The 22,537-nt window shown below is 38.3% G+C and overlaps 1 protein-coding gene across 1 annotated transcript; it reads left to right on the top strand.

Moving 5' to 3' along the window:
* The first annotated feature begins 9,147 nt into the window (after positions 1–9,147).
* On the top strand, positions 9,148–18,137 carry LOC112463227 (homeobox protein SIX1-like). Its single transcript, XM_025029475.1, has 4 exons — positions 9,148–11,093; positions 11,404–11,865; positions 16,784–17,106; positions 17,438–18,137. The coding sequence occupies exons 1-4, from the start codon at positions 10,759–10,761 to the stop codon at positions 17,608–17,610; spliced, it is 1,293 nt and encodes a 430-aa protein (XP_024885243.1). The 5' UTR covers positions 9,148–10,758; the 3' UTR covers positions 17,611–18,137.
* Positions 18,138–22,537: the final 4,400 nt, after the last annotated feature.

Below are 22,537 nucleotides of genomic sequence, written 5' to 3' on the forward strand. Positions count from 1 at the left end.
GCTGTCGTTATTAAGGATCCGGAACATATTGTCGATACAACAGCGACGACACCGCATTATGGCGTCAAGCCCTTCATTCGGTACACACTGTGGGAGGGTAGACGCGTATCGTAGGAAATGCGGGACGAACATTTTCGGCGGAAGTTGAGAAAATGGAGCAACGTGGTCACGATGGAACTCTTAAAGAAGATTATTAAAAAATGTTATTCCTGTTCTTTGTATATAGTTTTTATATGTCCGATAATTTAATTCTAGCTTATAAAGAATATAGCCAATGTTACTTTTAAACGTCATTAGGACTAGTTCTGCTATGTATATCTATTCACATTTTCATATTTTAGTGGATAATAAGAATAAAAACGTGATTTAGAAATATTTTTTGATAGCATAGGTACCTATCTCTTTTATTTATTGAAAGATAAGAAATCTTGAATATTACTATATATATTTTGTAAAACATTTTAAAAGAATTTTCCAAATTTTTATAATGAAAGAAGTGAAAGAAGAATACAAGAGAGATTTTAGGTTTTTTTACAGAAAATTCGGACTGAAAGTCTCGCAACTTCTCTAATTTCTGATCGAACGGGTGAGATCTCCGAGGGTCGATTTCATAGAAAAGTACCTCGTTTCGTGTTTTGTCAAAGTTCGTGACACCTTTCTTTTTTTTATTATCGTCGAATTACGTAAAGTGATTGCGAGAACCTCCCTTGCATCAGGCACTGCAACGTTTCGCGACGATTCGAGCGTCGCGATGTACCTGCAGATAAATCGTGCGAGTTAGCGTAAGACGATCCGGCGCGCGAAACTATGTCTAGCTTTTTTTCCCACAAAACTCACCTGACACAGGTTCCACTGATAAGAGAACATAGAAAGTGCGAAGTGGCACATTAAGAAGAGTCGCACATGAGGAATTATTCGCGGATGTCTCCAAATAACGACAAATTTACGATTATAATAATATTTATCTAAAATGATAAAAATGTTACTAGTTTTTACTAATTTATGTCATAGTAAAATTTATTAAAATATGTAATTAAAATTTAGCACTTTTATTTTAACAATTATAGCAATTTTAACAATTTTAACAATTAATTTAACAATTACATGTTCACGTATATACATGTTATGCTACAATTGTTAAAATATGCATATTAATGCTAAATATAAAAAAAAAACATTTAATAAATTCTAGAATATCAGAAGTACCTATATACTTGTTAGTATAATAATTTTATTAATTTTATTAATTTACTAATTAAACTATATTCTGAATATTCTTTGTACAAGTCACAGTTTTGTCAAGTATTTGTCAGATATTTACACAACATGATACATTATTTTCAAAATATTTTGCAATTGATCGAGACGGAGACAATTTTGTATCTGTTACCTTTTGTACATATTATATATATAGCTATGCAGCGCGTGTGAAAGATTTCACCATATGCGTCTATTAGCCGATGTGAGCATCGAGCTTAATAAGCAATAAGCATCACCGTTTCAGCCCTCAGCAGATCTATCAGAGATCGTTATAATTGGCGTAACATCCATATCTCCCTACCCTTCTCCATTAACTCCATCTTAAGGGTTACGCCATTATGCTTCTCCGCCGAGCACATGTCGCGCTTCTTCCCTCGTATACCGATAATAATTAGCCGCAACTATAAATCTCGCCACCACAGGGCACTCCACATCATTAAACATCGAGTTCTTCGTTGCTTGTCGTTTTTTACAAAACCAGAATGTGTTGTTATTTATTACAGAGAGAATTTACGGATAGTTTTCTCTCACCTTCGTGTATTCTGGTAAAACCTGTAAAAAAAAATGTCATGGAGAGCGTTCTTGATTGGCTTATCCATGTCGGCTGTTACAGAGGTAAACGTTTTTTTAAATTCTTTTTCTAACGCCGAAAAAAAATGGTTTTGAAACAATTGTGGGGCAGTATTTTTGTTTCACATTTTATGAAATTGATCTTAAATTATTGTACATTTTTAATTTGTATACATGTGCAATTAACGAGCGATTTACTCGAACGTTTTAATACCGCAACAATCTGTTCGTAAAGCACCAGTTAGCAAATATTGTGATTAAAAAAAAATATCTGTGAATATAAAGTAAAATTTTCCAGTTGACGGATCTTTGACATGAGGCTTTGCGTCGTATGCATACCAGACGTGTGCAGTTGCATAGGCGTGCGCAATGTGCAATATGATCCTTCATGCGCGTCGTCCATCAGTTCGTCGTTACGTGATTTACGGTTTTGATATTCTTATTTGATCTCCTTTTATACTGTAATTGAAAAATAATTTTTCATAAATGTATACTATCATTAAGTAAAAATTTTTTCGTAACATATTTCGATTAAAAAATTACTTAAAGATAAATTAAATTAAGACAAATTAAATTGTGCGACGTTATAAAAACGACAATTACAATGTCAAAAATTTTTCGCCTTATATGTATTATTTCGTTACGTGTTACATTTTGCGAGAATTTTTTCTTGTCTTTACACATCGCCTGCCTATATCATTCCGCCTATTGTATATCCGCGCTTCTTTTTCTATCGTGTCTTTAATTTGGAAACACGTGGACCGTGAGGTTTCCTAAGAGAATATAAGGATATGCATACAAACAATTACAGGAGGGATGATGACAGTACGTCGCTCACGTGCTACCCTCAAATCACGAAGCGCATCTAACTAGCCGTGTAATCGACAATTTCGACCTATTACGACGCCCTAGGGCGCTATGCTGTCCCTAATAAAGTATAGACTGTATGCTTGGTTGACCTTATACGAAGTAATAATAATAATTATTATTAACGCAACTTACTAATTTAAATCTTTTATAGATTATTGAATCAATAGCTAGTGATTCGAAAATATAATGTGTAAACGTTCAAGGAAAGTAATTTTACGTAATATCTATATTAATAATATAATTACTTCGTTACGGAAAAAGTCATGTCTCGCATTAGGAAATATTAGTAGGTTCATGAAATTTGATTTTCGTTAAGTTATTCTTGTTTCATAAATAATGAAGCTATAGCTATGAATAATTTTTGTTATGTATCTGTGTATCACACGGCGCGGGCGGGAGAAATTATCGCATCTCCGGATCTACGTATGGACCGGTCGACACGGTGAATCGCAGCATAAAGTGGCCAGTGACACATAAAGAGCATATTTTCGGGTATTAGGCCGAGGACCCTCGTGGGCCCTCGTGGGCCCTATGAATGGCTACCTGTGTTCACGCCTGTTCGCTCACCGTTCACCCGGATAGGACAAAAATCTCTCGCGCCGATCTACGTCAAGCAGTGGTGCTAATGGGAAAATAACCGACAGATTATGTCGCCTAATCCGCTCATCGATGCGATCGCATTGGCGAGAGGGGGACAACCGAGTATTTTGTTCTCGTTCATTTTCGGGATCGCGCGCAGATCGCGACGACAGGAACAGGCGCGTCTTAAAATGTCTTATCGAGCTCGACCACTTTGAAAATCTCGTTGAGAACAGGTCAGACATTTTCCAAACATATAGTTTGCGTCATAAATTGTCGAAGAATCTATACAATTGCCATTGTCTATCATAAAAATTTGAAAGAAAGGAAGAGGAAGCAACGCACGACATTAAATTACGCTGTTAAGTGTCTATCGTGTGTATTTCCGTCCCGACAATCCGAGACGTCGCTCTTTCGCCTCCTCAGGTGCGCATCGAGAATGTCGGCTGCTAAAAATAAATCTGGTCGCACGCAATACACACCGCTGCTCGCTGCGCGCCGATTGTCAGTGAGCGAGTCCGGGGAGAGTGACGGAGCCGAGCAGAGTAACGTGTAACGTGTGCACGAAGATAGCCGCTATCTCTTGACCGGTGCGGCGACGGAGGCGGTGTCCGGTGTCCGGCTACCAACGCGTCGCGTCGTTACGAACGAGCTCCTTTCGTCACCTCTCGACCCGGCTTATTGTTCGCCGATATTAATTTTAACGGCGCGTAGATACGCCGGACAATGACACCCCGAGAACACGAGACGCACCTGCGATGCAGGCGATCCAGCCGATGCAGCGTCGTCACAGGATTGCTCGAGTTAAAACCGGTTCTTTAAATTTCGCCGCTTTTCCTGGAAAATTTTAATTTCTACATGCCGTTAGCGCGCGCACGCGCGCAATTTAATACTGTTTTATGCGATAACGTATTTCATTTTATCAAGTTTACATTTTATTATCGATTTTAATCAATTTTGTTAATTGACCAACTGCGTATTACCTAAATTATCTATCGGAGTCATTTATTTGTACATATGGCTTAATTTCCATATTTATTACTTAAAACGTGATGAAATTATGTATCTCAAGAGAAGACACACACCTTGACTATTGACGAGTGATAAATAAAAAGTATGGAAAATCGAGCGAGTTACTCGTTTCTAAATGTCATTGGAATACTGTTTCACGTCGTTGTTGTCACGTCTATGGAAAGTTTATGCATCTCGTACTCTCCTTCCCCGCACCGGTGTCCTTTGCGCGCGATTCCATAGCACTTGCGAATCCGTCATTACAAACGGCTCGCCGGCTCTTTATCGTCACGTCGCTTTACGTGAAACCGTAGATTCATCCACGACTGCGAGAGGACGACCCGACATGACCCGGAACAAACAGCCGAAGCGAAGCGGAAGGTAAACGAGGACGCGTTGAAATCTACGAGAGAGCAAGGGAAAAGAGGAGAGGAGAGAGAGAGAGAGAGAGAGAGGGGGAGGCAGGGAGAGAGAGGGAGAATTGCTGGCGCCGGTTTAATTTATCTGGATTTACGGCGCTGAAGATGCCTCGCCGTCTGTGCCCGGCTGGAGGAGGAGAATTGCGATAGTGGTAGATGGAGAGGGGGGGGAGGAGGATTTTGCACAGAGCCATTTTGGAATGCAATTAAACGCAGTACAGTGAAACACGATGCCGCCGCCACCGCCGCCGCCGCCACCGCCGCCGTCGCCGCTGCCGCCGTTGCCGCCGCTGCTGCTGCTGCTGTTGCTATTGCTGTTGCTGTTGCTGCTACTGCTTCCCTTCTCCGCAACCCCTGCTATGTTCTGTCTCCCCTCACCTTCCTCTCTCCTCCTCCCGCGTAGCACCTGCCGGTGCTCTTTGCCTCGTACTCGAATGCCTTGATGTACCCAGATACAACAAACAGGATGCTTTCCGAACGGACAAGTCCTGATGAGGCGTAAAGTGGATTCGCGCTTCGTCTCGGCGAAATGCATTTCGTCGCTTCAAAGCGCTTTCGTCGTACGCCGAGCAGATTTAATTCGAGAATTACTTCGTTGGAGCATTATCGTCCTGCCGCGCGGTGTGACGCTGGATGACGAATAAATACTTTGAGACGAAATTTATTGTACTTATGTTAACATTGCAGCGTACTTAATTAGCGACGATTCGCAAATTCACTGTATCGAAAGAATCATTTTATATAAGAATTTTTACAGAGTATAAAAATAAATTTGTATGTTATAATTTATGTATAATTATATAAGATAAAACAATATAATAAACTTGTGTATGAAATAACGCGCATAATATGTGAAAATGATATAATATTTACATCATTATATAATACGCTCACGAATACAGTCAAGTAAATAAATTCAAGTTACATGTGAGATTAATGAAATTAAATAATATATTTTGTATTGAAATCAACAGAAAGATTCTATTGTTATATTTTAATTATATAATATTCACATCTTTCAGATAAGACATCACTTGAGTCTCCATATTTCCACCCCTTTTTCATATTAATAGCTGCAACCAAATTTCAACCAAGCTACTTATTTTCGAGGACCAATTGCCTGTAAATGACATATACTCGAGCGAATATCGAATTGTCGAGTGCGCCCTTAGATTTAATAGGAATGAAGGAGGGACGATGAAATCGGTCGTCCCCGGGATCGTTTTGATAAGGAAGAGCATCATCCCTATCCCAAGGGTCGGGAATGGGAGGACGTACGGAGGAAGAGGGTGAGAGAGACAGAGAGGAGGAGAGAAAATGGCGGACCAGAGGGAAATCCGACACCAAATCGAAGGAGACGCCATCGCAAAGCGCGGCGCCGCCCCTTTATCATTGGGTCTTGGCTTCGGCACGGTGTCATCCTCGAGCCCATAAGCTCGAGCGCGTAACCAAATCAGAATAATTATCATAATTTTACTTGCGAGGCGCAATGAGGCATGCATCGAAAAATCTCTTCCCTTTTTCCGTATCACAGCGATATTAATTACAGCACTATGCCGGTTGCATTATTGTAACAGAAGTGGAACTTATTTAAAAAATAACTAACAAATCTGGAGTTAATTGTTGGCGGAAAATAAACAGAATTTTAGGCTTGATTACTTATATTTTATCAATATTTAATCAATTGATTTACTACATAAGGCAATATCTTTCGCGATTAAATTATCTCGGTTTTTTTCGAACAAGTTTACAAATTCTTTACTTAAAATTTGAGCGCCTTTTACAACTCCAAAGTATGTTACGCTACGCCTACATCGCATGACGTACAAACGGCAATTAGTTGAAAAAGGCGGAGCAAATTCAAAGGATTGGCAAGGCGTGCCGAGAAAAGACGTCTTCTCTCATCTACTGTGATGCATCGGTTCTCTTGATCTACACAACACCGCCAGGCCTTCCGATATTTTCAACCACCAGATTTCCGTCGCACGTGACATCCTAAATCGGTGCTATTTAAATGTTTTTCTACTTGATTTAATCAATTTTTAAATATATTCTATAAGGAAAGGATTATATCAAATAATGTCTCTCATAATATCAACAAATATTTTTTTGGGAGGCGAGAGAAAGAGAGACGAGAGAGAGAGAGAGATTTAGATTATTATTTATATATATATATACTATATATATATTTAGGTGTATACTTTCAATTTTTATACTTTCAATTGTATATACTGTACATTTTTATCATAATTAAAAAATAAATTATTTAATAAGAATTTGACATTTTTATTAAATCATGTAAAAAAGGTTTTATTTATATTTTATATGTAAAAGTTTTTTTCATACACATATATAAGTATGCAATGCTGTTCGACGATGTGTTTTTAATAATATACTTGACAATAGTTAATTCAATTAACTCATGCGTAATAAGTAATAACACGTGATGTAAGATTTCATTTAAATTATAAAACGGAGGTAAACGATCGAAATACATGTGTACAAAACACGTAACGGTAAACGATATACGCGATAGTCGTGAATGAACGAAACCGATCCTTGGGCGTGTACGAGTTCGTATTCGGACCGATCTACAGCTAAAGTTACGTTTGTCGTTGGATCATATTTGCAGAAATGTGTATCATAATACGACTCCAGAGATGAGCCGGCGACCTTCGCGAGGGGGTGGAAATCTTATCGCGAAAAGTAAGCACTCTAAAAAGAGTGATATCTTCCTCGTTACGTCGTCTGTCGATATTATTCTAAAATCTAAAATAAAACAACTATATTAGTATAACAAAGTATTATAACAATTGTACAATTTGAGATGATATTATAGTGATAATAATTCGACGATTGTTTTATATTTTCAACTTTTACGTTTTAATATGCTTTGTATTAAGTTATGCTATTATACACGGAGAAAATTTTATGTTAAATTTTACTATGCTGCCGTACCAACTGCGGACCATCAAGACGCCCAAGTTTAAATGATATAGTCTTATAGTAAAATTACTATGTCCATAGCATTTAATGCTACAATCATAGCATTCAATGCTATAATAATGTTATGATCGTATCACTAAATGCTATGGACATAGTAATTTTACTATAAGACTATAGCATTTAAACTTGGGCGTCTTGATGGTCCGCAGTTGGTGCGGCAGCATAGTAAAATTTAACATAAAATTTTCTCCGTGTAGGTATACAAATTTTGGCGCAAAAATTGCGAAATTTATGTATTATTATTCATCTCGTGTCGCGCATGCGTTACTTGTAATAAATTATCCAAAATGTGATGACGTCTATAAATGATCCATAAACAAATTTATGATAGATTTCCTTTCGTCAAATCTACCGACGAAGGGTGAATGATTATTGCCGGTTGTTGTGAAATTAATCAAACACAAGGTGCGATAGCGTTGCGTGGGATCACAACACGGTGTACGGTAACGTTGATACGTTCCACTTCCGGTGTTTATTGGCCACACGCGTATTTCGTGATTCCTCGATAGCTCCGTGATAGTGGAAAACAGTATCTACCACACGAAAAAAATTGAACAAAAATTGCTGAATGTCGTAAATTGGAAGCTATGCACAATAAGGATATAAATAAAATATAATCTGTGATAAGCAAATTTTTCTTTCGCTATCTACGCGCTCCGAATTTTTATTTTAAACTTTTAAATTTTGCAAAATAAGCAAGATAATAGAAAAAACAATCTCTCGCCAATTTAATAGATTTATCTTTAACTATTCTTTCGAGAATATATAACTGTAGCTGTAGAAAAACAGGAATTTTATTAGGGATATTCTCTCAACATGAGACAGTAAACATATGTATAAAGCAAGAATAGAGTATGAGGGCAAGGGGACGATGCACAATACCATAATTCGTCACTTCAGTTACATAACAAAAGAAATTACGCGAGTCCGACTCGAGGAAGGAATCGCCGAAATTCGATATATCCAGGTAATCGGTCTGTCGCGGAGGTCGCCAGGTGAGAATCCAGCACCGTGTACGGAGGAATCGGAAGCGTCACGGGGCCGGCGGCGACTCGGACGGGGTGAAGCCCGCGGTCGGTAGGGGGTAGAAGATCGCACCGCCCCCGAGTTCCACCAATGGAATGGAGCGGTACGTCGCACGGCGACCAATCGCCGGGTGGTGGCCGTGCCGTTCCTCGCTCATCGCACGATTCTGCTGCCGAAATAAAAGAGGAGGACGAACAGGAGATCGAGGAGGGAGAAGGAAAGAAGAAGAGTGAGATGGGGGAAGAGAGGAGAATGAGAAAAAGAGAGCGAGAGCGAGAGAGAAAGAGAGAGAGATATAGAGGGAACGACGATATCGGCATCGGCATCGGCATCGTCAGCATTGCCACCGAGCACCACCACAACCGTCGTCGGAGACGGCCGTACGACCACAATTCAACGACGGAAGCCAGCGGGACAACGGCTGCCGCCAGCCGCACCGCGAACGCGCGACGACCGTGATCGCCTTACTAACTTGGTGACTTGGTCACTCAGTGAGAACGTCTGCCCCGGTCAAAGGCATCCTCCTGAGGAGGGTATCGGTTACGCAATCGGTTGTTTGCTCGCGCAATCGCGCTTATCGGCTACTTCACATAAACTCACTGTTCTCCGAAAGTAGAAACGGGGGTGGTTGTGGACACTCGATACGAGAGGTGGTCGCTACGAGATCCAGCACAGTGCACCGGTACTACACGCGCGGTGGTGTGTTCGAGAAGATTATTTCTACTTCTTTCCCTATGATGGGTTCAATGCCTTCGCCGCGGGTGGTTGAACGTTAGTAGTGGTTAGTCACAAGGATTAAGAGTTCAGGTAGCGGATTTTCAGAACTCGCACCTGATGACGAATGAACGAACAATTGGGATCTTTGGAAAGGACTGAGCTTTCTTCGAGGATTAATGTGGATGTGAGAAGTATCTCATTATGATTACATAATTTGTTATGAACCATTGTCGAAATCGAAGAGTTTAAACTTAGTCTCAAACACCGACGGAACTCAACTTCAAAGTTATTTGCTTACAGTGCGGTAATCAAACACGATTTTCAAAGACAAATAAATAATCGTACGCGTAAAGAAATTTTTAAAATTATTGAAAGGAAAAATGATTGCCGTTTATAGGATTGTATCTATCAAAGTGTAAATATAAAAATAAGAATTTACATTAAAAACTAAATAATAGTTTATCGTAATGATTGAAAAATAATCATTACGCGTTCGGGTTACTCTTCTGCAATGAAGTGCAATGTACGGACCATCGGATGTATTGTGAAAGTACAATGATTGTTTCATATATATAGTTATCATACGTGAAAAAATTTATTCAAAAATAAATTTGTTTCAAAATTAAAGTTTGCGAATATTTTAACTCGTGACTTAAAAAATGTCACAACTTTATTGGAGTAAGCTTTGATGAATGGGAATGGAATCGGACATCGACATGAATGAAACGCGCGTGATTAAACAACCGTCGCGTCGACTTGAACGTGCGAATAACGGATGCTTACTTTCGTCATCAGTTATTCATCCGGTCAATCTATAAGACATATCGATACTACGACGATATCTCAATTTGCCGAATGGAAAAAAGCGGGAAAGTAAATTCCTCGCAAAAACGTTGGCTGTAATCTCCAGACTAAAAATTTCCTGCTTGCAGTAGAAAATCCAGAGGCAAGAATGTATGGATGATAGACAAACATCTGTAATGAAATATATATAATAAAATAAATAAAATATATATTATGCCCAGATTCCAGAGAAATTTTTCGAACTTGTTCGATGTAGACAAGTTGGGCGATAAATTGTCAACGTTTCATTTAAGATTTGACTATAATAAAGTAATTCAGTTTGTAATTCAAGATAAGTGCGATTGTTGAACTATAACTTCGGAATTTCGAAAAAGGAATCGCGGAAAAGAATTGCGTCTTGGGAAATTTCTCGCGATTGGGATCGGCGAATGAGTACAGAATTCTGTCTCCTGTCCGACACCTGGGTTCATGAGAGGAACGCAGCCACCAACCAAGGATGTCGGATAGTTCGGATCAGCTGTCATCACCGAACAGCGACTGCAATAGCCAAATGGGCGTCGTGCATCGCAACGCAACCGCACAATACAGCAACACATCGTCGATGTCCGGTCTTGGGCTGACTCATCATCCTCAAAATCTGACGCCGACGTCGAATGGCAGTCCCCAGTATTCACAGGAGCTTTCCTCCTGCAATTCTGTCAGCGTAAACACTAACATTGGGAACATCGGCGGTCTCTCCCTTAACAGCAGTACCAATGACTTCACACCCGAGCAGATATCTTGCATGTGTGAGGCGCTGTCGCAAAGTCAGGACATTGAGAAACTGTCCAGGTAACTGAAAGGAACCGTATTTTAACTTACTAAGGGCCACTATTTCCAACGTCTGTTATAACTTCTAACCGACCGTTAACTCGGTTTCGAACCGATCGAAATAGCCAAATCCTATTAGCTATTCTGAAAAGTTAACGGCCGATTAGAAGTTAACAGACGTTGGAAATAATGACCCTAAGTATTCTTAACTTATTTACTTCAATATTATGTATATGTAATATTTCTTTAAGTTTTGTTCTTTTTACAAAATTCTAAGGTTATGCAAAATTACTGTTATTCTATATCTATTAAAAAATTATTTTCGTATCAGATTTCTTTGGTCCCTACCGCCTGGAGAACTGTTGCGCGGAGGAGAGAGCGTGCTAATGGCGCGTGCCGCCGTTGCCTTTTACCGCGGAGCATATCACGAGCTTTATTCGATCCTGGAGAGCCATGCTTTCTCGCCACGTCGACACCCCGAACTTCAGCAGATGTGGTTCAAATCGCATTATCGCGAAGCTGAAAAAATTCGGGGCCGACCATTGGGCGCCGTGGATAAATATCGACTACGCAAGAAGTATCCGCTGCCGAAAACGATCTGGGACGGCGAAGAGACTGTGTACTGCTTCAAGGAACGATCGAGGAACGCTTTGAAGGAATGCTATATGAGGAATCGATATCCTACGCCGGACGAGAAGAAGAATCTTGCAAAGAAAACTGGCTTGACGCTGACTCAGGTGTCCAATTGGTTCAAGAATCGCCGACAACGAGATCGCACACCGCAAACTAGAACGTGAGTTTCGTTTTATTTTGTTTATAAATTTATACAAATTTTTTTGAGAATGCCAAAAATTGGAACACTTAAATTGCAAATATTCAAATACGTGGTTATATATGGAACTATTTTATCCGAAAAGATTTTTCTTTCGAAAATTAGAATTAACCGAATTAACCGAACCTCATACAGCAATCATCTTCATGCTTATATATAAGTCATTCGCATCTTTCGTAATAAAGCTTCAGTTTTCTAATCTGTACATTTTCGCACTTATAATTTTATGAAATTTTCTGCCGGGTGTTTTTTTTTTTTGGTTTGGTGAGATACCTATTTAACAGATACTTATAATTTGAAAACAAAGCGACGCATTATTTTTACGTAATCATCTTCATTATTTCTTTAGAGCTATTTGTTTTCATTTTTTACACGTTCCCACGATATTTTCGATATTTTTCACTAATGACGAAGAACATATCGAATTTTTTTTCACATTGTCTGAACACGAGCATATGCGTTGACGTGGGGTCTCCCTATTCTTCTCAGAAATGCAACAAGTGTTTCCAACATGTGTCCTTTTCCAAATTTTCCGGATGCATAAATCATTTACTTATACCTGCTTCGCTGACTGACTTTTCAAATGATTGTCTTTTGGGTAAAACTTGAAATCTTTATATGCTAATGATGCAATTTAGAAGTAGCACCGGGTCATGATATAACTTAAGAAATATAACTTTTGCAAAACTCAAGAAATTTGATATTATAAAAATTTCGTCTATTATATGGATCAGTTGAGAGAAAAATATAATTCCATAACGTTTTTCGCAATAAAAGTAATTATGACCGTGAAAACTATGTAAATTATGTTATTTTCAGTATTATATTAATGGGGATGCATACATATAAATCACGATAAAGATAACATCAAAAGGAATTTATTAATAAATTTTATATTCGAGAAAACGTTAAATGATATATACCTTTCCCCTCTCGAATAAGGAGATTAAATTATTCAGTTTAAGATTCTTAATGCTCGTTTTGCATCCACAGAAAGTATACTCGAAATAATAACCGAGCGATGATATAATCGTGAGGCATTCTTCAGAGAGCCAGTGTTATTCGGTTCTCTTTTCCGCTCGGGTGATTATCTAATCCGCGTGCTTATCTAATTAATGTCTGCGTCGTGTTGACGTCCTTTGTGACGATTATGTGTAGGGGATAAGGTGCTGGCAGCTCTACGTAACACTGGGGTTGTTATGTTATGCGCGAGGTTCATTGGTAAACGATACACTCGCACTCGGGAGAAAAGCAGCGGGAGGGACGTAGAAAAAAAATGTAGACGGAGTCACGCTTAGATAATGCCGGACGCGTGTTCAGCCGTTTATTGACATAACAGAGGCCGCAAATTACGATAAGATCAGGCAGCATAGACTTAATCTCTCGATTAAGACGCACGGAATTAAGGGCAAAATTATCGGAGCGATGCATAAAACCCGTCGGGCCAAGAAGTCTCTCTCTCTCCCTCTCTCTCTCTCTCTCTCTCTCTCTCTCTGTTTACTTAATATCGTATATAATATTATAATAATAACCTAATGTTATATAAATAATAATAGTAGATAAGTTAAACGAGATTATTCGCCCACACACATACATGTGTATAATAATATAATTTGGTAAAGCATAAAAAATAAAAGAATTTTATTTATAAAAGAATACGCGTTTGAACTATAATACACATATGTGTAAATACGTTGTGTCATTTCCGAATTTTGCCTGTTACTTTTCGTAATCATTTTCACGGAGAGTATACTTATCTATGTAGAAGCTATTCCGCTTTTAAGTACGTAGAAAGATAACTCAACTATTTACGACAAGATGTGTTGAAAATTTTTTCATAAAAATAGTTTTTCCAAGGTACATATCCCAAGATGTACACGAATTGACCTAAACTAATTAGTAATCAGCTTAGTAATTTAAATGCTAAAACGTACACATTTCTCAAGCGTTTTTGAGATGAGAGAGGAGCGAAATTGACGCGGGGTTCCTCGGAATGAGCCCGTCAGAATGGAAGGCCCGCCAGAGACCGAGCCGTGACCGCGGCTCCGTCGTAGCCATAACAACGCTGCGTTCGCTGTTCGCTCTCTGGTGACTGGTCCGCTCCTTTCTTTGAGCGCACGTAGAAACTGCGTGTAGCGCGCACCGCCAGAAATTCACGCGAGCACGCATACCACGTACCATGTCCCTCTCACGCGCGAGGGATACGTGCGTATATGCATGGCGTCGCCATCGCTCCCGCGCCAAGAGATATTCGACTGGTCAAACCTACCCGCCCGTCGCCGTTGCCGCGGCCGTTCTAATCGATTTCGCTAGTGTTCATTACTCATACATATTCATTTTTTTTACTCCACACAAGCAACTTGTGTGCAATATTTTTCAGCTAAAGCAAGCTTTTTGAGATGAAAAAAAAAAAAAAAAGAATGTTGCAGACTTTTTATATACGTGATTTTTACTTATTCAGGTTTCCAGAAGATAACAGACAAAGTCGGTAGGTTTAAAAATTTTAGGCATGATATGTGATGATAAATATGTAAAATAGGCAATGTTAATTAGTAAAATTTCTCCGTTTAAATTATTTATTTACAAGTCAATGCATTCATCAATCTTTACGATACTTTTCAGCAAAAGAGAATTTTGTGCTTGCTGAGAAAAGATTTCAAAAACTAACTGAAAACTGAACGTAAAAAAAGATGTGTTCAATATAACTTGTCTCACTTCTCACCACGCTTCTCACCGTAAGCTGAACAATTTTTAGATTCGAGCGAGATCGTACGTTCGATAAGATTCTCGTAGCATCCAGCTCTCCTCTCCCTTGCTTTCGAGAAAACAATTCTTTTCTTGGTGGCAGAAGACCAAGTTGAACTTCCTCCCCTTTTCTCGTCCTTAACGTTCTCCTGCCTCTCGCCGAAGGCCCTAGGAAAAGGAAACGCGACGCCCCATTACCGTTTTATGACGCAGCTTCGGTTACATCTCCCGTTTCACCATTGAGCTGTTCGCACTACCAATAGTTTACTACATAAAGGCCACGGCCGGCCCTCCGCCGCTACCTCGATTTATCTTCGCGTGTGCCGCGCAAGAACGAGGACGCGCCTTCTTCCTCGTTAGATCGAAGAATATGGCAGCTACCAAGAGAGATGTGAAAACACATTGACATCGCGATGTTCGATGACATCGATAGTGCTAAATACAATTATATCTTCTAAATATCATTATATGATTAAATTTTCTCTCATGTTCATCTACAATAAGAACAGTTTAATATGGAGTTCTAAGTGTCGACTCACGCTAATACAAAATTGTTGATAATATTTCAATTGATCTCTTATGTTTACACATTTATAAAACTTGTATATCTAAATATCTAGTATATAATTCACTTAGAAATTATATTTCTAATTTCTAGAAAAGATTAGTCTTCCCAGTTATGCGTGCGCCCATTATATCGTAACGTAGGCGACATTAATAGCCTTTTCAAAATATTATCGGCAAGCTCTAAACAAGTCCTCTAAAATGTCCCTCTCTTCCATCCATCCCATGGTCTAGACTCTTATTCGTCCGGACGGAGAAAGGGACCGGAGATGCAGGGCGTTGGGGTACACGTAGGGCGTATTCCTTTAAATCCGGACCTTGAAGCGCGACCATAAAAATGCGCGGTCCGACGTTCGCGTTAGACAGAGGACGCGAGGGTGCGGGAGAGAGTGTTACCAGCAACCGTGTAGCAACCATGGTCATGGGCGGAGTGGTGGTCACACATGCAGACCACCGTGTGATCCGTGTATCGTGTATAGCGCGTACGCACACGCGCGCTCGTACGCGGCTTTCGCGGTTCATTTCCACAGCGGCGTTGCCGAACAATACCCAGCGGAATAAGGTAGACCATCGTTGGACCCTTTCTTCGTCCGTCCGGTTATACTTTGGTCGTACCTTTGCTTTGGCATGCTGCGACAAAAATATGTTTCGCATTAATACATATACCTACCCTTTTCAGCTCTCAGAGTCAATGATTTTTCATTTTCCAATTTTTTACACCCTCTTAAGATAATGATGCCCACATTTGCATCATGTGTGAGAACAACCAGATATTTTTTTATATAGACATAAAAAAAGAGATTTATGGACATCTTTACGAGGGTCGTTTCACAGCTATTGTACACTGTCCATTTTTTTGGCGAGAAATTTGAGTTTCTTTTGTTTCTAAAATAGTTAACTTTCCTTATTGACCGTTGACTTTTACTAGCCCTGCTGAAAACCTCGTTAACAAGCGTTTGTGTTGGTGCATTAAATTTAAATGACTCATTAAAAATAAAAGTATTTTAATATGCTGAATGCGGTTTATAGATAATTCGCTTTTCTCTAAGTCTATACCAGAATAAAATGTTCACTATTAGATCCACATTTCGATAAAATATTACATAATATAATTAAGTTACGCAAAATTATAATGCGTTGTATGTTTATTATTTCAGAGAGAGACTATCACTTTAATATTAATTCTATTTACAGAATTATAAATGTTATTTTTTATATATTTTTATTGAGTTTGATAGCGCCAGTTATTGGTAACCGGCACGTCAGTTAATGTGTTAAAAATCATTATCCCGCTATTAATAAAAAAAATTCTTTGTGGCTTTGTATATAGATTTTAATATTTCCTATATTAATCTATGTAAAAAAAAAAAAAATATACTTATGCAATTAAATTGAATATTTAAATATTAATCTGACATTAATTTAGACATTTGTATGGAATTTATCAAGATAGATTTATTTGGCCAAGAAATTATATGTATATGTAAATGTATATGCAAAAAAAAAATATTCTTTTCAATCGATTTATCGATTATCTTACAACATCATAAAACTATAAATTTACTTACAGGGACATGTTACCACTGAATTGTCAAGGTACAACCAACAGCACAATTAGCAGTTCGGTGAGCAACGGCGGCAGCATTCAATCTTTGCAGAGCATTGATTCCGATAGTCCGAACCTCGCAATGTCACCTCTGTCAACTATGGGTATGTCGCCGGTCACTATGAATCCATGCAGTCCGATGGGCATGAGTCCCATGGGTCCTCATCATGGCTATGCCACTCCCGTTACCCCGGCATCTGTTCATACCGCGCATCCTCATAATGGCGGATTGAGTCCTATGAACGATGTTAAGACTTTGTGTTATGGACGCGGTGTGTATGACACAGGTAAATTATTAAACATTCAAAGAATATCAGATGGGCAAATCTTCTCGAATGCTTATACATATAAGAATTCATGTGCTTATGTATTTTCAATTTAACTTTATATTATGTAATATCAATTTAAGACATATTTATAAAACTTTACTTCTTAATTCCGAATTTTTTAACTTTACATAATCCATAGTATGTCTAGTTGTATATAAAAGAAAATTATATTAAAATTTTGCAAAATATCAGTGGTTGACGGAATGTTATTACGTACGGATTTGTATTATTCAAATTATCCTATTTTGGATTTTTATTATTCTAATTTTTTATATTCTAAATCCGTAAGGTAAAGACGTGGAGCAGAGCTCGGTTTATTACTCCAGCCATTCCAGTATGCACCACCAGTATTATCAACAGACCCACCATCAGATGATGTCTAGCTCCCATCATCATCATCATCATCATCAGCAGAGCGTGCCGGCCGGTTACGAGATCATGCTACCACCACCTTCCATGTGACTAACAGATTACGAGGATGACCGAAGTAATCAAGGTCCTCACGGCCAGACCGACGACGTGGTGACACGTATACACGCCTTCGCCTGATCTCTCCGTTTTTTCTTTCGTCTCGATTCCAATCGTACGCAATAAAGAGCAGCATGTCCGTGTGGCGAAATAATTGTTTCATAAAGCAGACGACACAATTGTTTGTAACTTTTTGCCTGAAACATTTATTTAAAAAGATATCGAATCTTTTTTTACACGCATTATGTGAACGATATACATATATTGACGTTTAAACATTTAAATGTTTATAAACATTTGAACAAAAACAAATTTTTTTAATTCTATAAGAAGAATTTATGAGCTGATACTCTTGAAACGATTTTAAAAGATGGTAAGATGTACGATAGCTTTTTTGGTGATCTTTTCAAGCAATTTATATGTCCATTGAATAAAACAAGATAAAAAAAGATAAATAACTTATATCAAACATATGTCAGATACGAGGTTAAATTTTTATTAATTAATTCTTGTTAATTAATATCAATTAATTATTAATAGTTTTATAATATTAATATTGTTATTAATATTAATAACAATGTTAATATATAACTGCATATGACATAGTAATCATAAAATCACAACTATGAAATGGAATATAAATCGATGTTTATATTAATCTGTCGTCGTTTTCCACTTTTAAATATCAGCTCTAAATATGTCTTTTCGAATGAAAATAATCTATATAACGAGATCATGTTATGCGTGCAAATTTCTAAATGCAACCGAGTGCTATATCACAAAGCCATGGAACGAGCGAACCTAATCAATGAAAAGACGAGAATATATATGTCTGGTTTTATTTCGCGCATTTTTCTTCAAAGTGTGACCTAGCTTTTCGTACCAAAATTTTTCTCACGTAAATACCACTATTTTGTTTATTCACATATTCAAACTAACTCCCCCCTCCCAAAAATTAAATTTTATATTTTATAAAAAATAAAATTAATTTTTTTATATGCTTGTGAATCCAAAGACTTCAAGACATAATTGTAAGAATTTTAGTAAAGTTAATTTTTTGTAATATACTTCCTTCTTGCACCAGTGCAGATTAATCGTTTTCTTAAAATAGGAACTATATAATAATTAATTCATTGTGAAATATCAATTTCTAATTTCGAGGATCGAATACCATTTCACGGTATTTCTTAATTTGTTTTAATTTAATATCTTGTATTTTTTATAAAATTTTGGGTATGCGAGTAAAAACAACCCGTGAATGTAAGAAAGATGCTTATTTTGTTAGGTGTACGATATTTTTTGACGTTGTGTACGACGACATATTATGGCATATTATGTATTGTAAATTATTGCGATGAACTCACAGAATTTGTCTATAATGAAGCTTCTGACAGATTATGGTGACGTATCGTGAAAAGTGACAAAGAAAAAGCAATTAGCGTGTAACGCAGCTGAGAAAAATTGTGCTGCCTACTTTTCTTTTTCCACAATTGTATATAGATATTATACGGATTATGTATGTAATGTATATATTGCTAAAAAATAACAATGTATTGTGGATTACTGGTTTTTAATATATAGACCTGCGTTCACACATACATATGTACACAACAAACACGCATGTATATGCACACTACGCACACGCAACATATACACATAAATCGTACGCGAGTGATGTTTCTTCCTTACTTTATTTTATAAGAAATGCACACAAAGCTATATAATTATAAATATATATATATACACACACAAATATATTATAGATGCTATATGTAAAATACATATTCCGCCAAACATTGCGCATTTTCTTTAAACCTAAATTTTTTTTAAGTAAATTTGGAGTAGTTCCAAGTTCTTTTCCAAAATTATATTTCCTTAAGTCTTTTTTATAACTGTTACATACATGGAAATATACGCGTAATAAGATTTGACTATGAATACCGACCTAGATATTAAACAGTTCTTTGTGTTCTGTTCAAAAAACATGAGAGAAAATATTAAAAACGTATTAACAATCGAAATAGTAGGTACCTTCAATGAGTACTTTATTTGTATAATGTACAGTCAGAGAAGCCTGGAGCCTGAGAGAGGCCATCCCGGCCTTTTATCGTCGATAAAACATATCATTTTGATGCGCGTCCGTCCGTGCTACATCTGCAAATGTATAGTGTTATACCAACACCAGTATAACACCAATACATTTGCAGATGTAGTGCGAATGCGCACCAGAATGATGTTTTATTGGCAGGGTCGGAAAATGAACGTGGCTACGCGTAGTATCAATTTCGAAAATGGACTGGCGTTAGCGTACAGGAGCTTTCGACGTACTTACGGTCCCACGAAAAAGACCGGAATGGCCTCTCTCAGGCTTCTCTCTGACAGGCTAAAGACGATGCACGCACAGAGAAGCGTAATCAATCAATCATCATCGAGGTTTTACAATGGCGGTCTATTCGTTCTCGAGAATTCTCGATTGTAATTGGTTAAGGATCAGTTTAATATTTATATCTTACATGTATTGATAAATATTAATAGCCCTCTCTCCCTCTCTCTCTTTTCCCAGACAGAAAAAAACAATGTCTAAAATCGGGACATAAGACGTCATTTAGCCATCTTTTCGTACGACATCTACAAGATGTCTTTTAGACGTCTTATGTTTAATTACTCAATAGACAATTTAATTCCCGTGCTCAATGAAAGATTCGAGCTATTCACCGAAGCGTCTTTCCACGCGATTCACTCATTCGGAACGGAGGCAAGAGACACGACACGAATTCCGAGGTTATCATCTCACTGCGACACGCGGGACAAGGATTCTATTAAAAGATTCGGATGTATCGCGCTTCGAATCATTTGTCTCTCATGCAAAATTCACTTACCGATCACGGCACATTGTAGGAGACCCGTCACGGTCAAATCACAGCCGGGAAGAACGGGAGGGTGATACGTACGGGCGTCCTTTCGGCCATCCCACTCGTTTGCACTTACAGACGTTGCAGTCGACACGAGAAGGAACGAGAATACGAGAATACAGAATATTCGGCGTACATTCAGCTTGCAACGCACACGCGCACACACACACTCTGTAACCGGAGCGGAGGATTTCTTTTCGTTCACGAGAAAGAAATTAGGGTAAATCTGAAGGAGAGCTCCCTCCTCACCGATTTCGCTGAATTTAGGCTTAATCAACGCGTTTTTGCACAAAACGAACGAATCTGGCAGAAAAAAGCCCCGCTCTGCCCCGCGAAGCGAGATATTAACTGTTAAAGTTGACGACTATCAGGTTATGAGACCTGTCATACCGACGCGATGTAGCGACTGGTAGCGATAAAATCAATTTAGATAACGCATGAAAGAGTGAATGATGTTCTAAAGACAATTTTTAAAATGCGTCTAAAAAATTATAAGATCTTTTATCAATATTTCTCACAATTTGAATTTTTGCGTCGCTGGGTTGAATGGAAAGAAACTATGGAGTGTAGAAATTTAGATAGTAGTTTATCACGAACCTAGTAGGATCTTTCTTCCATATTGGAACAAATACTAATATTTCAGTTTGAGTATTATTGTTTAATCCATTTAACGTGAAACAACTTGCTATTATATTTGTAATGTTCGTGCACGATTCTAATCTATCGCATAAAGAAAGATTTCTAGAAGTATCTAATGGTATGATGTATACATCGACGCCACTCCCCGTCAATGTTACGTCACAAACTTCGCATCAACTTAGCACTCCACTTATAACAATGAAAGTAAGCCAACTGTACAGCAAATCCACGATGCTGTTAAACGATACGACGCTGTATATAACTCCTGAACAAACACCGAGGATGAGTCCAATAGGGAAATCGGAAAGGCTTGTATAAGAATAAGTAAAAGTTTAAGAGCGGAATTGGCGTACGAAACTGATTCAAAAGATAATTTCACCACGATGAAATCACCCGATGAGAAATTGGAGCTGGATCAAAATTCTCAAGTTTCATCAAAGAAAATAAACAAATCTGAGCTACATTCAAACGAGCATATTCATAACGAAGAAAAATCGAATTCTGGAACCAATTCCAGTTCCGTCCGAACAGTGATCGAAAAATCATCAAACAAACAAAACAGCAATTTTATATTATCTCCGTATAGTACCGATTTATCTAAGACTCCGACAGAAAGCAAAAGTTCCGTTAAAGAATCCTCGTCAAAGAAAAGTTCGAAGATAAGATCATTCGGAAGTGCAAGACATTCGATCCGCATCGCTTACAATGTTATATAATATTCATATGTCATATTTTGGAAGTAGCAGAACGTCGTATATGTTGTGCCCATCCTCAGTCCTATTACTCGTGTCCGAGCGTGGTGACTTCTCTTCATATACATGTGTTGCGCACGTAGATTATACACATTGTACATGGAACCTACAATTTAACGCCGATTTCGAACGGCAATTTTTTAGAGAAGTTTTCATGGCAAGACATACTCTCGGTGGTTTGCCATTGCCTGCCGAGAGGAGAACGAGCGAATAAAATTTTCTAGCTCTACCGGGGAATCGAACCCGGGACCTTTGGCTCAGTAGACCAGTGCGCTGTCTACTAGGCCACGCTCGTCTCGATATGTCATATATAATATGTCATTGAGGTTGAGCGCTCAAGTACATCACGTGACCACGGGACATGCGCGCATGTGGTCGCGGAGCATGTCCGTAGTCGCTACATTGCGTCGGTATGACAGGTCTCATAACCTGATAGTCGTCAACTTTAACAGTTAATATCTCGTTTCGCGGGGCAGAGCGAGGCTTTTTTCTGCCAGATTCGTTCGTTTTGTGCAAAAACGCGTCGATTAAGCCTAAATTCAGCGAAATCGGTGAGGAGGGAGCTCTCCTTCAGATTTACCCTTGCGCGCGCGCGCCACGCGGCGAGTCGAGCGGCGA

The sequence above is a fragment of the Temnothorax curvispinosus genome, unplaced genomic scaffold (assembly GCF_003070985.1).
Source record: "Temnothorax curvispinosus isolate PA1 unplaced genomic scaffold, ASM307098v1 QBEX01013129.1, whole genome shotgun sequence".
Classification (NCBI taxonomy): domain Eukaryota; kingdom Metazoa; phylum Arthropoda; class Insecta; order Hymenoptera; family Formicidae; genus Temnothorax; species Temnothorax curvispinosus.